This window comes from Callithrix jacchus, chromosome 16 (assembly GCF_049354715.1).
Source record: "Callithrix jacchus isolate 240 chromosome 16, calJac240_pri, whole genome shotgun sequence".
In the NCBI taxonomy this organism is placed as follows: domain Eukaryota; kingdom Metazoa; phylum Chordata; class Mammalia; order Primates; family Cebidae; genus Callithrix; species Callithrix jacchus.
In genome coordinates, this window is record NC_133517.1 from 7,664,409 (window position 1) to 7,680,718 (window position 16,310).

Below are 16,310 nucleotides of genomic sequence, written 5' to 3' on the forward strand. Positions count from 1 at the left end.
CTGATGATGGTTTGAATTTCTGTGGAATCTGTGGTGATTTCCCCTTTATCATTTTTTATTGCATCTATTTGGTTGTTCTCTCTTTTCTTTTTAATCAATCTGGCTAGTGGTCTGTCTATTTTGTTGATCTTTTCAAAAAACCAGCTCTTGGATTTATTGATTTTTTGAAGGGTTTTTCGTGTCTCAATCTCCTTCAGCTCAGCTCTGATCTTAGTTATTTCTTGTCTTCTCCTGGGTTTTGAGTTTTTTGATCTTGCTCCTCTAGCTCTTTCAATTTTGACGATAGGGTGTCAATTTTGGATCTCTCCATTCTCCTCATATGGGCACTTATTGCTATATACTTTCCTCTAGAGACTGCTTTAAATGTATCCCAGAGGTTCTGGCATGTTGTGTCTTCGTTCTCATTGGTTTCGAAGAACTTCTTTATTTCTGTCTTCATCTCATTGTTTACCCAGTCAACATTCAAGAGCCAGTTGTTCAGTTTCCATGAAGCTGTGCGGTTCTGGGGTGGTTTCTGAGTTCTGAGTTCTAACTTGATTGCACTATGGTCTGAGAGGCTGTTTGTTATGATTTCAGTTGTTTTGCATTTGTTGAGCAGTGCTTTACTTCCAAATATGTGGTCAATTTTAGAGTAGGTGTGATGTGGTGCTGAGAAGAATGTGTATTCTGTGGATTTGGGGTGGAGAGTTCTGTAAATGTCTATCAGGTTTGCTTGCTCCAGGTCTGAGTTCAAGCCCTGGATATCCTTGTTGATTTTCTGTCTGGTTGATCTGTCTAGTATTGACAGTGGAGTGTTAAAGTCTCCCACTATTATTATGTGGGAGTCTAAGTCCTTTTGTACTTTGCTTTGTGTAGTTGTCAAACTCTGGTTAAGTTTCTTATAACCTTCTTTGTGCACCTTATACTCATCCATATTGGTACAATCAATTTTTAACTGTAAATTATCATGTCCACATTTTTCATGTCTTCTCAAAACCACTTTTTGGAAAGAATCTTCTATGCCCTCCTCTTCCCAAAGGTCTTGAGAAAAATGAGAACATATAATCTGTAATCATCCCAAACTCCTTTTAGCCACATTCTGTGAGAGGTCTTACTCTTCCAGAGGCCTGAGGGTTTGGGCACCATCTCACATCTCTTTATATTCCAGGGCTTTTTTTCTTGGTCCAGAAAGGTGATCAGGTCTGGCTTAGAGACAGCAATACCCAGAAAGACCAGGTTTCTGTAGTTCTCTAACATCACATTCCTATATAAATTCTGCTGTGCAGTGTCCACGCATTGCCACTCCTCCAGAGAGAATTCTACGGCCACATCCATAAATGTCAATGGTCCCATTTCTCGGCTGCCAGGGGGTCCTGGAGTCTTAGCTGTGGATCTTCCCATACCGCAGGTCATGGGGCCTCAGAGGATGGATCTCCAGGAGCAGAGAACAAAGACCAGTGAAGACGAGAGCTCTTTTCTATTTTTAAATTTTTTACTTTACAAGATGTCAAACACTCAAAATATTTTTCGATAAACTCTATCATAAACTTTAAAAAATAGTCACATTATTGTACACCAAATTATAAATAAATGTGTAAATACACACACACACACACACACACACACACACACACACACAACCAGCACATTTATAATCACCTGTATAGAATGCCCATTATCTGCACTGCTATAGAACTGGGGCTCACTATTGAGAAAACACTTTTTGTTGTTCTATATTCTCCTACCTAATATTTATTGCCTAGAAGAGTGAGAGTCACATAAAAATACCTCATGAGTGTTGTATATCTGAACTAAAGTAAATTTTATTTTAAAGGAGAGAGTTTCTAAATGAAAAATAAATTAAAAAAACCAACAAACTCCCTCACATCACAGTGCTCAGTCTCCCTTCTTAGTCTCTCTTTTACATTTAAAGACTTTTACCATTATATTAGGCCAAACTTGCAATTCACATTAATATTCTTATTTTTGAGTCAGCTGATCATCAAACTTTATTTTACCTGCAGCCTTATGTCTGCTTTGTCACATATCATGTTGTTGCAAATGAAAGAATATCATTTTTTTATGACTGAATGTTACTTCATTGTGTATACGTACCCCATTTTCTAAGCTGATAAACATTTAGATTGCTTACCAATCTTGGCTATTGTGAATAGCACTGCAATAAATATGACAGTGCAGTTATGTCTTCAATATACTGATATCCTTTTTTGGGTATATACATCAGTGGGATTGCTGAATCCTATGGTAGCTCTATTTTTAGCTTTTTGAGGAACCCCAGACCATTCTCCACAGTGTTTTTACTAATTTCTTTTCCCAAAAACGTTGTATGAGAGTTCCCTTTTCCCCAAACGCTCACCAGCATTTGTTATTGTCTGTCTTTTGAATAAAAGCCATTTTAACTGGGGCAAGATATCTCATTATAGTTTTGATTTGCATTTATCTAATGATCAATGATGTTGAGCACCTTTTCCCATGTGTGTTTGCCATTTGTATGTCTTCCTTTGGTAAATGCCTATTTAAATGTTTTGCCCACTAAAAATCAGATTATTAGATTTTTTCCTACAGAGTTGTGTGAGTTCCTTATATATTCTGGTTATTAATTATTTGTCAGAGGGGTAGTTTGTAAATATTTTCTCCCATTCTGTGGGTTGTCTTTTCACTTTGTTGACTGTTTATGTAGCTATAAAGAGGCCTTTTAAATTGATGTGAACCCATTTTTCCTTTGGTTGTGTGTCTGTTGGGTGTATTACACTTTGCCCGGTCCAACTTCCAAGAGATTTCTCACAGTGTTTTTCTGTAGTGGTTTTATACTTTGAGATCATAGATTTAAGTCTGTAATCCATTTTGATTTGATTTTTTATATGATAAGAGACTAAGGTCTAGTTTCATCCTTGTGCATATGGATATCCAGTTTTTCCAGAACCATTTATTGAAGAGACTGTCTTTTCTCTAGTGTATGTCCTTGACACCTTTGTCAAAAATGAGTTCAATGTAGATGTGTGGATTTGTTTCTGGGATCTTTATTCTGTTTCATTGGTCTATGTGTCTGCTTTTATGCTAGTGGCATAGTGTTTTATTATAGATCTTTAGTATAATTTGAAGTCATATAATGTGAGTCTACCAGTTTTGTTCTTTTTGCTTATAATATCTTTGGATATTCTGGGTCTTTTGTGATTTTTTTTTCTATTTCTGTGAAGAATGTCATTGGTATTTAGATAGAAATTGCATTAAGTCTGTAGATTGCTCTGGCTCATATGCACATTTTAACAATGTCAGTTTTTCCAATCCATGAACATAGAATATCTTCCCCTATTTTGTTTTGTATACAATTTCTTGGATCAAACTTTTATATTTTGCATTATAGATATCTTTCACTTCTTTGCTTAATTTCTAGGTATTTAATGTTGTTTGCTACTCAGAGATGGTTCAAGATGTGACTCTGTGTGCTTTCTGCCCCCAGTCTAATAAGGTCATTTCTTTTTAACCTAGAGTCCCAGTTTCTATACCCTGTGTTTACAGACTTAGGATCTGGGAGTGAGCACTTGAGTATTATAGCTGGAGCTCTCAAGTATTTGATTGAAGAGATCCTTTTTTAAAATTCACTGTGAATCAAAAAGACATGTAGATGCCCTAAACATGGCATGGTGGGTGTCTCTGTCAGTGTTCCTAGTTCTCATCTAGAACACATGAAACACTGCATTCATCAAGAATACTGTGGTCTTAGAGGGAAACTGCCAATTTTGCTTCCCAACTCTCCCTGAAACTCTCAACAGCCACAGACAATGGAATCTACAGTGAAAATTATGCAAAAATTGCACCACTCCAGTTTTCAATTATTTAAATTTTTAAAATGTTTGTTCTTTGCATCACCTAAAGTCATCTTTAAGAGATATTGGATAAAATCATCCTTGGTAATTATGTTTGACATAGTAGATATTCTCAGATAGGAAAGTCTGCTAAGAAAGCTTTGGCAGGGAAGAAACAGGATGCTTTGTTTTTTTTTTTGTAGTTGTTGTTTGTTCTTGGAATTATCAAACATAGGATTTAAAGTAAATTATGATTAATATATTGAGGGCTCTGATGGGAAAAGTAGACAACTTGCAAGAACAGGCAGGTAATGTAAGCACAGAGATAAAAATTCTGGTAAAGAATAATGAGGAAACTCATTAACTAGGGAAGTTTAAACTCATAGGAAGGAGAACCAAGGAATGTCACCACACTAGAAATGTTTCATCACGTGTTATTGCATGGTATTCAATCCCATTTGGCTTCCGATGAGAATCATATATAAACTATGCTCTCTTCTTTGGGCCCATTCACTTCTCCAATAATCATTTCCTTCTCCTTCTAAAATTGCCTATACCCCTTACTTCCCTTTCTCTAAGAAGAGTATTTAAGCTTCAAACATTTTGCTCATCTTGGAGTTTTATATTTTACATTGCTCTGCTGTACATGTGCACATGGATAGATAGGTATGTTTTTTCTCCGGTTAATCTTTTTATTGCCAGTTTATTTTGCCTCATTGACGAAAGATGGTAGAAATTATCTTAGTCCCTAAGATCAAAATTGTAGCCAGAGACCACAGAGCCCAGCCTCAGAGGCATTTCTGGGATTCTGCCATACAAGTTCAGCAACTATGTTTAATTGGTGCTTTTTAAAAAAGAATTCTTCCTGGGTTCCAGTTCTGGGTTCTCCTCTGCCAGCCCTGAGAATCCTCAATGCCACAATTTAGAGCTCTTGAGATTCTCGCAAAAGCCTTTTCATTGCCTTGGCTCTTCTTGTGCCAAAATGTTAAGGTTCTAGAGCATTTTCAGGGCCTGGGCACAACACCCACCAGGTCTAAGAACTGACTCTGACTGGACTCCTCTGGGTCTGTTGGCTCTGAAGGAGATGATCACAAAGTTCAGATATCTCAAGAAAGTAGACAGGTGCTGGGACCACCCCAGGGCCACTCGACACCTTTTCAAGGCCAGCCCATGCCTAGGACGAATGGGCTGATGGATCCTCCTCCCTCTGTGCATTTCTCCCAGTGCACACAGGGTAAAGAAGGCCACCTGGCTCCTCACTCACCAACTGGAGCAGGCTAAAGAGAAGGGCATGTGGAGCACTTCATCCACATTAGGGCTCAGTCATCATGGAGCCAGTAAAAGCGCCCTGGGATCTCAGCTTCCAAGGTTTCCAGAGTCACTGCCGCATATGATGGATGGTCCAGAAATTTTCTCAGAGATTTGCAGAGCTCAGCCTCAGTGTCTCCTGAAGATGATACAGACAAATTCTTCCTTCTTTCTTATGTGCAAACCACCTCCCTCAAGCAACTTAAGAGTCTGCCAGGACTCCTTGACAGCATGAAACATTTCTGGACATAAAGATTTCTGGGTTGCCTGACAAAAGCCCTTTTCAGTAGTGTGGTTATGACCATTCTCCCATTCTTGCTTTCCTGACTTCCTATGTAGCCATGGCAACTCTGGGCCAAACAAAAACTAAGGTTTCACTTCTAGACCAAGATGGGATTCAACACGTTGTGGACAGCACATATGGTTCCCTTAAAATTTCTGGGAACCTGCACCCGAAGCACCTCCTTCCTGCCTGGCACAACCAGCTCATCCAGCCAGGCATGAGCAGAACCTGTAAGGGCCCTGGAAGTGCTGAGCCTCTGCCACCTTTGGGAAAATGCATGGAATTCTGCATTTCCATGCAGGAGAGAGTGTTTCCTTGGAGGAAGGCTGTTTCAGCTCAGAAACCAAAGCCCAGGAGGTGAGTATCTCCTTTTGGCCCCAGACCTGCCTTAGTTCAAGCCCACAGTGTCTCTGGCCAAACAGAATGCTAGAACCAGTCATGGAGCCTCACCACCTACCTGGGCTTAGAAAGGTTGGTCTCTAGGCACTGGCCTAGAACCCAAGAAGTGGCTAGCGGATGGGATTTTCCACACCTGCAAGGCCATAGGGTTCAGAGGGAATCCCTCTGCTCTTACTCAGGCCCTGGTATATTGCAGACCTGTGGGCTGATGGGCTGCTGTGTTTTACCTACCTGGCCTCTGCCATATTCCAGAACCTGCAGGCCTTATTACTGTCTTTATTGATAAAATATTTATTTCCCCTAGCACAACTTACATTTTTTACTAAATATATTTCTTTCTCAAAAGCAATATTCATATTGCTACTACTAAGAATCAAGTTTACTTGAAATTTTACAGGGCAAAACAATCAACAAAGTGAAAATTATTATTTTATGTTAATTCAAATTGCAGTTAGCCAAGATTATACAACTGCACTCCAGCCTGAGTGACAGATCAAAAACAAAAACAAAAACAATTATATAAAGACAATCAATAGGAACACGAAATCAAGTCCAAGTTTTTTTTAAATTAAGCACAAAATCTCTACACTCTTCCATTGATTTTGACTTCAGTCAGACACCTCTGTCATCTATTATTTAACTCAGTGAAAGAAATAAAGACAAGCCAGAAAATATATTATATTCTACACTATCCATTGTGTTTGTGAATGAATAAAGAACCAAATATGTTTTTAGTGTTTTTACCATATTTAATGGCAACATAATAAATTCTGATGACATTAGAAGGCAATTCAATTAACTACAACTTGTGTGTCCTTTTGATAAGACATGAGAAAAAGGGCTTCCTGAAATAAAGTGGGTCTGACACCCTACAGATACATTTCTAATTAGTCTCTAGTCAAAAGTGACTACAGCAAAAGATAGGCCAGATATAAGGTGAGAAGGAGCAATTAGAGATGGTATGTATAAGGGAACTTTGATCAACATTAATAAAGCTCACAGTTCTACCTTCATAATCCAGAAATATTCCTAGTTGCCTAGTAGGTCTTGGTACATAATGAAACATAAGTGGGGAGGTGGTAAAGAGAGTGCAGTGACTGTCTTTAAGACATCCAAGAAGAAAGAGTCCCTCCTCTTCATCTCTTCTGTCATTCCAACTCCTCTCTTTCCAATAATCATTACAGACACCAAAAGCCCAGTTCCAAGAGTCCCCTACCTGAACCTCCCAGTAGTATTTGCCATCAGTGAAGCTCTGAGCACCCCATTCAAGAAAACATCCAGGTGTTGCAGTGATATGAGGATTCTCCTGAGGTTCACATCCAATATTCATGCTTCTCAAATCTCCATGCAGGAAGATATGACTATTGGCTCTTTCAGGCTGCAGAGTAATATTCACTGTAAAAGAGAAAATAAATGCATAGGCCTTTGTAAATAAATGGCAATTAGAAGTCTTGAGGGAAATAATTTTCTAACAATAAGTTACTTTAGCAAGAAAGGTGAAGACACAGTTTTTAACAATTTTGGTTGTAATGTCTAATAAAGTATAGAGATGGTCAATATTTTCTATAGGACAAAAAAACCCCCTAAAAACAGACATTAAAAAAATTTTTTTGAAAACTCAAAAGTTAAGAGTCAAATGTAAACAAATCATTTTAATCTAATTTTCACAATAAAAGTAAAACTTTAAATGGTCTATTTGGGGGAAAAGGGGAGGGCCAGCGGGGGGTGGGAACTGGGGAGGGATAGCCTGTGGAGAAATGCCAAATGTGGGTGAAGGGGAGAAAGGAAGCAAAACACACTGCCATGTGTGTACCTATGCAACTGTCTTGCATGTTCTGCACATGTACCCCAAAACCTAAAATGCAATAAAAAAATAAAATAAATGCCCTGAATGCCCTTTATTCAATAATAATCAAGATCATTATTAAAACATATTTCTTATTCTTAAATGCTAGTGGTATAATTTTGGGAAGGACCTGAAGATTTTCACTTACTCAAGCACTGCTTAGATAGCTATATAAGAATTTATATATCTGTGTTGCATTAAAGCAGATATCTGCAAAACATTTTATCAGTCCCTCTATGGTCTTCCATGCTAGCTCTGGGCTGAATTCTAGATTTTATATGCAGCCCTTTGTGTTGAAATTAAACTAAAATTATTATTTTTACTTTTATAAAATAATTTGTTTTTTGACTGTACAAATTAACTCAAATTTTTACATTATATGAAAAGTATGTATACAAATAGCCAACAAACTGCAGTGAAGTACATTTCCCAAAAATTCCTAACAATTCAAATGAAATATACTAAAGAAATGTACAGTTTTTAAAAATCTAACTTTGGATATTAAACTTCCATCTGAGCATTGTTCCATTTATTCAGTTTTTTTATTTGTTATGTCATTTCTTTTACCCATTATATAAGTCGGTACACATGATTACAGAACATATTTAATTTTTACTATTTTTTACTTTTATGTTATAAGTTGAATTGTAAACACAGAGATATGAAAGGGTTGCAGAGTCATATCACTCACGTGCTTCTGAAAAGAAGTCCAATATTTGATGAAGGGTAAAATAGCACCCATGTGATACTGACAAGTAAAAACAGATGGGGGAGTTCAGCCAATGGGCTGGCACTCACCTCGGAATTGGTTGAGCCTGACCCTCAGTCCAGTGATGGGCTCTGCACTGAGCTCTGGATTCACAGGCTGGGGCATGTGCAGCAGCACGGACTCACTCCTGCAAGAGAAAGATGCAGTTACAGCATCTACAGCCAAAAAGTAAACACAAAATAAAAATTACTACTTTTATTTAAAATACATTTCATGAGAATCCTTTTAATCCACATATTTGCTAATTCAAAAATTATCACTTTTTTTTCAAATTTCTTCTTTTTCACAATTCCTGATTTTCAAGCATAATGGAGAGGTCTGAGTCAGAATTCAATCTGATCTCTGTTTTTATTGCCCAAATCAGTAAGTATCCTTAGTCTTAAAACCATGAGAACGTTCAAAAATAAAATTCTGATTTCCCGACCTCATCAGGATCCCCCAAAAACTCTGTCTGAAAAAGCAGATTATTTGAAGACTGCTGTGTCTGTTGCTTCCTTCTCACTGTCAAGGTGTTGAAACTTGCTCCAGCCAGGAAAATCTGTCTTTTATAGCTGAGCTTTCCTAGAAGCCTACACAGTTCTAACATTCTGAGAGCTAATCTATTTTTTAGAAACACACACACACACACACACACACACACACACCTATATATATATAAAAGGATATATATATGTGTGTGTGTATATATATATATTTCACAATGTATGTAAGCAAGAAACTGTCGACACTTTTCACTGCTAAGATACTTTTCACTATTCTCTCCAACATCCCCTGGCTGACGAACTTGCCAACTATAAAACTTAATATTCCTCCTTCAACTGTGCAGGATTTTGAGCAACAAAAAGGAAATTAGGGATAGAAAGATTTCCTTCCTTCCTTCCTTTTTGCAGGACTCTATTTGTACCTGCCTAATAAAATCACTGAGTATGACAACAAAACAGATGACTGCATGGGGTAGCAGAGGGGAGAGCAAACCCAGAAAAAAAGTTCCAATATCTGAATCATTTATGCCTTCAGGATGGTAAATTCTGCTTGATATTTCTGGAAATTGAAATAACATCTGCTGAAATCCAAGTACATACTCACCTGTGTACTATGTCTCCAAAAGCCTGTTAAAAAAATATATATATATAAAGACTTAGTTACTTTCACAAGATGTATCTTCCACTACATTCAATGTCAGATTTGGAGGCATTTTCTGAAGATGTTATTTTCCTACCATCTTTCCTTCTGGCAAGTATTTTCCATTGTTTTTCTTATTAAAAAGCCCAGACTGCTATATTGTCATAAATTAATGTCCTGTTAAAGTCTGAGTCTTGAAGACAGTCTCTATACAACTGAAGGGAGAAGGTGCCCAGAAAGTCTCTATGCTCTTCCATAACCATGAAGAACCTACTCAGTCATCTTCCCTAGGCCCTATTGCCAAAGTGAGTGGACCCAGAAATAATATTAATGTGATACTAGATTCCCAAATCTCTCCATCATGTCATGTCTCCAAATTAATCTAAATGTCAATGAATCACTTTTTATTTTATACATTTTCAGAAACCCAAAATTTACTATTGACTTAAGATGGAGAATATTTCTTGGGCTGTTACTTTGACCATTCCACAAAGTTTTGTTGCTGGTGGTAAAGCAGGGCAACCTTTGGTCTGATAGAATCTCTTGGAGGAGCTATACTCTCCCAAAAAAGTGGCATTAATTACAAAAATGTATTTTTGGAAACAAATCATAAAAATTAAGGGGGAGATAGAATTCAAGAGAGAGGAAAAACACCTATGCATATGGATGTTCAACATCCTGATACCTTCTGGTCAATCAGTACCTGAAGTAGCTCCACATCTGGTCTATGGCACATTTCCTTTAGCTCCTCATACATTCCTCTTAACATCTCCCTCCTTTGTTCCATTCTGGCTTTGCTTTCATTGAGTTGCTGAGAAATGTCCTTGCCATCCTTTTGCAGCCTCTCCAAATGATGTTTCTCTTCTTCGTGGAGAAATGATGGCATCTTCTGATATTCAGCTCTGATGGCTTCTATTCTTAAACTCACATAATCCTGCAGTGGCAATAAATTAGTCAAAATAGAAATCTACTTTTTCATCTCCTATTGAATCTCACTGATTCCTCTTTGTTTCCTGAATATCCAATATTTTAACTGTCAGTCCTGCCAATTCTCAGAATCCACAAAATGTTATTCCTGTTCCCTTTTCCTGCGTTAGGATTAACATAGTCGTATGTGTCCAGTTGCACTCATTTGATACAGATTAAAATGTTTTCTAAAATGAAAACCAATTGCATTCTTCTCTTCCAGCACACATTTATGGAAAGGAAACACAGTTCTTGCTTAAGAATTAACATTTAGAGCTGTATTGGCAAGATAAGAAACAATTATCTATATTTCTGATATTCGGGGCAAGTTATATAAACTCATTATATGGAAAATAATAAAATGACCTCAGATTAGCATCGTCAATTCAATGCATTTCACCCAGCATAACTATTCTAATAAGATGTTCTTTAGTCTCATCCAAATGCTCCCTAACCTGCAACAGGAACTTTTCTGGGTTTCATCAACCCCCAATTAAACACAAATGAAATATTATTTCACATGTTGTATTCTCTACCTAGAATTGTTTCTCATACATATATGTTATATATGTGTATATATTTATATATGCACACAGTATATATACACATACACACCATTATGTTCTTCATACCTATTCTATATGTAGAATCTCCTGTTTGCCTTCCTCTTCAAGATTTTGTTTCAGTGTGAATTTTTCACTGAGGTTTTTTCTAACCACCATATTTAAAACACAAATCCTCATTCCCAGTCCCTCGATTTGTTTTTTCTTCTTTACTTCTCTCCATAATTATTTTCCAAAGAATCTACCACAATTTAACACATCATGTATTTCACATATGTACATGTTGACCATTTGCCTCTCTCATTTGTCAAGATATGTCAGGGCAAGGAAGCTTTCTTTCTTCTTTACGACTAAATTAGAAAATTTAGTCGTAAAGAAGAGAGAAAGAAATATTTTAAATGAACTAATACTAGATATCACATCCTCAAGATAAACATTAACAAAGAGAAAATCACTTCTAAAATTATTTAAGTCCTCAGAGCTCTCCTTATATTTAGATATTAGTTTTCATATTTCTGGCATGTTTATATGTCTCCCTCGAGACACAAATCCACATTTCTCACCACTTTTCCCATCATATGTTATGTATTATTCAACATTAAATATTTGAGATACTTAATTTCATTGTTTCTCTACATTTTCACTGTTGCTTTTTCTCCTGAAGTTTTCCACACATTTCCAAATATTACTTGCCTAACACCATTCAGATTAATACTGACCCACCCTCAGAAGGTTCATGTGAACTTTCCATGAATGCCAAATAACTTGGCACCCAGCATTTATTCAAGCAGCACAGATGGCAGCTGTGTGACAATGCTGTTTCTTGTATTTGTTGGTGTATTGCTACAGGTTGTATAGATATAGATGAACATGCTTTGAGTAACATCTGTGGTTTGTTTAGAAATTCTACCTACAAGTCATACTATCCTATGTAAGAAATTAGGCCACTTTTTCTCAGTTCCTTTCTTTGTTATTGAATCCCAGAAACATTGTGGTTTGAGATAATGTTCCTGTTTTTCAAGGGTCACCTATTTGGCCACTGTAAATTCCTGGAGAGGGTAGAGTAGAGTAGAGTATATACGGTACTAACCTTCCAGCAACTGGTTCTGGTGGTTTCCATGTTCAGGTTTCTGTAATTTTCAAAAACTTTTTCCCATACAGCCTGCATTTTCTTTATGAGCTTCTCCTGCAAAAGAGCCATAAATAGGAGCACAAGTGCAGACAATAAAGTAACGCTCAACCCTGACATAGGGAGGGAGCCCAGAATGAAAGATGAGTCAGTCCCAGAGAAAACTGTTTCGTTTCCCCTTCATGTTTGTCAAAACTCGGAAGTCTGGATCTAGGAAACTTTAAAATGGAGATGCTTAAGAGACTCAGAGATGGCTTCCTCTAATCTCCAAGAAAATATACTCACAGAAATATTACGCATCCTTTACAGAAACTGATCTTCAGAGGCACACTTACCCGGCGTTCCTCAGCAGCCCATTCAATGGGACAGTGTCTGTGATCCTGGTGTTCCTGAGAGTTGGAGCACAGTAAACAGAGCAGGCTCTTGTCCACTTCACAGAACATCTTCTTTGTCTCCTTGTGAGCCCCACACATTTGCTCCTCAGTGCTCAGGAACTGCTGGAGACTGGCTTTTCTGACAAGGGAAGCCATCTTCTTCACACAAATGTCAGTTCTGAGATGTCTCTGCCATGTAATCTTCTTGCACTCAGAGCACTGAGCAAGAACTGGGAAGTTTGGCCAGCTGATGTACAAACAGGGCCTGCAAAAGCTGTGCCCACAGTCTATGGTGACTGGGTCTATGAAGTAGTTCATGCAGATGGGGCAGGTGAGTGCCCTCTGGAAGGCTTTCAAGAATCCAGAATTCATCTTCCTGAGGAAGAAAGAGCAACACATCATTTGAGGGCCTGGGTTGGTGAAAAGCTTCTGAACATGTGGTGATATGTGATAGCTCTATGTTCTTTACTTGAGGGTGTTAGTTAAAGCAGAACAAAAACTATTTCTTCTTTAACAAAAATGAAAAACTCACACATAAGGATGAAATATTCATCCTTCAGGCTTTATAGCAGACGTTACTGACTAGATGCCTCACTATCCCTTCTATTCCTAGTTCCTGTCTGTAGCATAATACAAATCTGTTCAAGTACCTGTCAGTCAAGGAAAGTGATGATAAAAGTCTCAATCATTTCAGGGGATTCATTTGCCAAAGTTAAGAATGTGCCTGAAAGACAGCCTTTCTCTGAAGATGATTTTGACAGCCCCAAATTTAAAGGGGAAATTGAGCAGCACAGTTTTACATAAACAAAAGGGGCAGAAAAAGACTAGGAAATCTGCATTTTACATAAGATAACACAAACAAAATGGGATAGGGGACCAATCAGACTTGCATTTGTGTCTGGTGGGCCAGAGGGATTGCTCCTGTAAAGAGAAGCTATCCGCCGGGCGCAGTGGCTCATGCATGTAATTCCAGCACTTTGGGAGGCCAAGGCAGGTGAATGATGAGATCAAGAGATTGAGACCCTCCTGGCCAACATGGTGAAACCCCATCTCCACTAAAAATACTAAAATTAGCTGGGCATGGTGGCGTGTGCCTGTAGTCCCAGCTACTTGGGAGTCTGAGGCAGGAGAATTGCTTGAACCCAGGAGGCAGAGGTTTCAGTGAGCTGAAGTCATGCCACTGCATTCCAGCCTAGCACCTGGTGATGGAGCAAGACTCTGTCTCAAAAAAAAAAGATAAGCTATCAATTTGCATTTTATTAGCTTACCAGGAATTTCTTAGTGAGCAAAATATTGGGGAGGCATATAGCTTTTCATCCTGTTGCCGTCTTATCTAGAAGCCAAGAGCAGGGAGCAGTGTGCAGGACCCAGCACCCAGCTTGAGTTTTTCCTTTGGCTAAATGAGTCTGGGGTCCCCAAATTTAATTTCCTTTCACATACCTATTTCCTGGATGTGGATATAGAACTTGAGTTTTGGTCTAAGTAGTCTAAAATAAATCACTGTGGTTCCTATTCCATTCACATAATAACTGAGTGACTATGGAAGAGGGGCAGAAATTCTACATTTATAACAAAATATGAGAAGATGGCCATAGGGTACTATGAAATATCTTTAGGGACAGGGACACAGAAACCCAACTCTTTAAAATAAAAGTAAACCAGAGAGACAGCAATTAAAGCAATCTGGGTTCACTAGGAACGAAAAGAAATAATGAAAGAACTGGGGTCTTTATATTTTCTTATGAATTAATTTCCTCCTAGGACTGCTGAAACTCTTAACTGACATATTGTAGGATTTTTTTTTAACTGAGATATGTGTAATTATATTTCTGTGGTATGTTGGTTAATTTTAGGTGTCACTTTGAGCGGATTAAGCAATACCTGGAGAACTGGTGAAGCATTGTTTTTGGCTGAGTTTGTGAAGGTGTTTTCAGAGGAGAGAGACGTGTGAGCTGGTGAGGTCAGTGGGGGGATATCATCCCTCAGTGTGCTTGGGCACCACCCAATCAGCTGGTAGCTCAGATAGAAGAAAAAGGTCAGAGAAAATGACAATTTTATTTCTTTCTCTCTGGAAGCTGGTTCTGAGACTTTCACACTTAAGCTCAGCCAGGATATTGATATGCCTGGGACACCAGCTTAAAGACAGACACCTTTTACTGGAAATACTTAGACTCCATAATCGAGCCAGCAATTTTTCTGACAGATTCTCTTTCCTGTACCGTCATGTGTTGCTTAAGAACAGACATATGTTCTGAGGAATGCATAAGACAATTTTGTTATTGTTTGAATATGGTGGAGTATACTCACACAAACCTAGATGATGCAGCCTACTACATACCTATTGTATATGGTATAGCCTGTTAATCCTGGACAACAAACCTGTACAGCATGTCATGTACCCTATACTGTAGGCAACCGTAACATAATGGTAAGTATTTTCTTTCTTTGTGTGTGTGTGTGTGTGTGTGTGTAGATAGGTAGGTAGATAGATAGATAGATAGGTAGGTAGATAGATAGGTAAATAGGTATACATGATATAGCTTTGTCTCTCTGGAGAACCCTGACTAATAAAAGCTATACTTGTTGTTTTCACAATTTTCAGTCTTTTACTTTACTCTATTTTTCTTTAAACCACTGCTGAATTTAAGTGCAGAAAGTGAAAATCCTGGAATTGCAAACATCAGAAGTCATCTGAGTCATTTTAAAAAGCTTTTTGACAGTTTAATCAGATTTAAGCCTCAAGTAAAATGACAACCAATATGACATACCAAGTTAGAGCTTATAAATTTATCTAGTAAAAAATTGTGTTTTGACTTTTAAACTAGACTATTTCAGGGAGCCTCCTTATTTCCTTTAGTATCACCATTTTGCATCTCATCATTGCCTCAGTAATTTACAATTGTGTCTAAAAACTTAAGGTCATAAAAGCCCATTATTTACAGCATTCAATAATTAGCTCTTCTTAAGTAGTTATATGTACCAATATTAATACATGCATTATACATATACACATGGCTATATGTACATATATAGGTACATATGAACTCCATGTATTCATTATGCATACATATCTATTGCAGCAAACACTAGATATTTAAAACTCTTCAAAAATATATTTAACAATCATGGACTATGCAAAATATCAACAATTAATATCCTCAACAATTAATATCTAAAATGAATAGTGAAAGTATAAGTTATAAATATCATTCAGTAAGTTTAAAATAATGAAATTGTTAACACTCTAGTTTTTTATTCTGTGAAGGAAAAGAAAAATGATTTCTTAAAGAATTCTGTTAAATACTCCTCAAGATCAGTTCATTAATTGCAGTATTGACTTCCAAAAGTCTCCAAAATGCAGTTAACTCTAAGTGTCACCCTTCTCTTGTGGAGAAAAATAAGCTTGTCCTCTCTATGTCTATTTATACGAATTTTTGAAGAGAACACCCACCTCTTTATGGGCATTTAGGGTATTAAGAAAGGTGGAGCAGAGATGATTAGGTTTATGCAATATTAAGTGCCCATTTTTGCACCACTGATAAAATTAGCATCACACCTTCAGTTTGAGACCACTGCCTGAATGATGAATATCTAACATAAATCCAATCAGAATAGACATACGCTAGAAATTAACTAAGATTTACTTAATACTGCCTATTGAGTTCCTTCCAAAACACAGGCATTTCTCTAAGGCATTTATTTAATCATTGTAGAGAAAGTATCTCCCTCTTGTGTGCTGTGGCAC

At 37.4% G+C, this 16,310-nt stretch overlaps 1 protein-coding gene and 1 pseudogene across 1 annotated transcript; both read right to left on the bottom strand.

The window, feature by feature from the left end:
* Positions 1-1,002: 1,002 nt before the first annotated feature.
* On the bottom strand, positions 1,003-1,444 carry LOC100398352 (zinc finger protein 273 pseudogene; annotated as a pseudogene).
* A 5,250-nt stretch (positions 1,445-6,694) lies between these two features.
* LOC100397996 (tripartite motif-containing protein 51-like) lies at positions 6,695-12,937 on the bottom strand. Its single transcript, XM_002763757.3, has 6 exons — positions 12,527-12,937; positions 12,153-12,248; positions 10,237-10,467; positions 9,498-9,520; positions 8,441-8,538; positions 6,695-7,191 (listed from the first exon to the last, which is right to left on the bottom strand). The coding sequence occupies exons 1-6, from the start codon at positions 12,935-12,937 to the stop codon at positions 6,695-6,697; spliced, it is 1,356 nt and encodes a 451-aa protein (XP_002763803.3).
* Between the last annotated feature and the right edge of the window lie 3,373 nt (positions 12,938-16,310).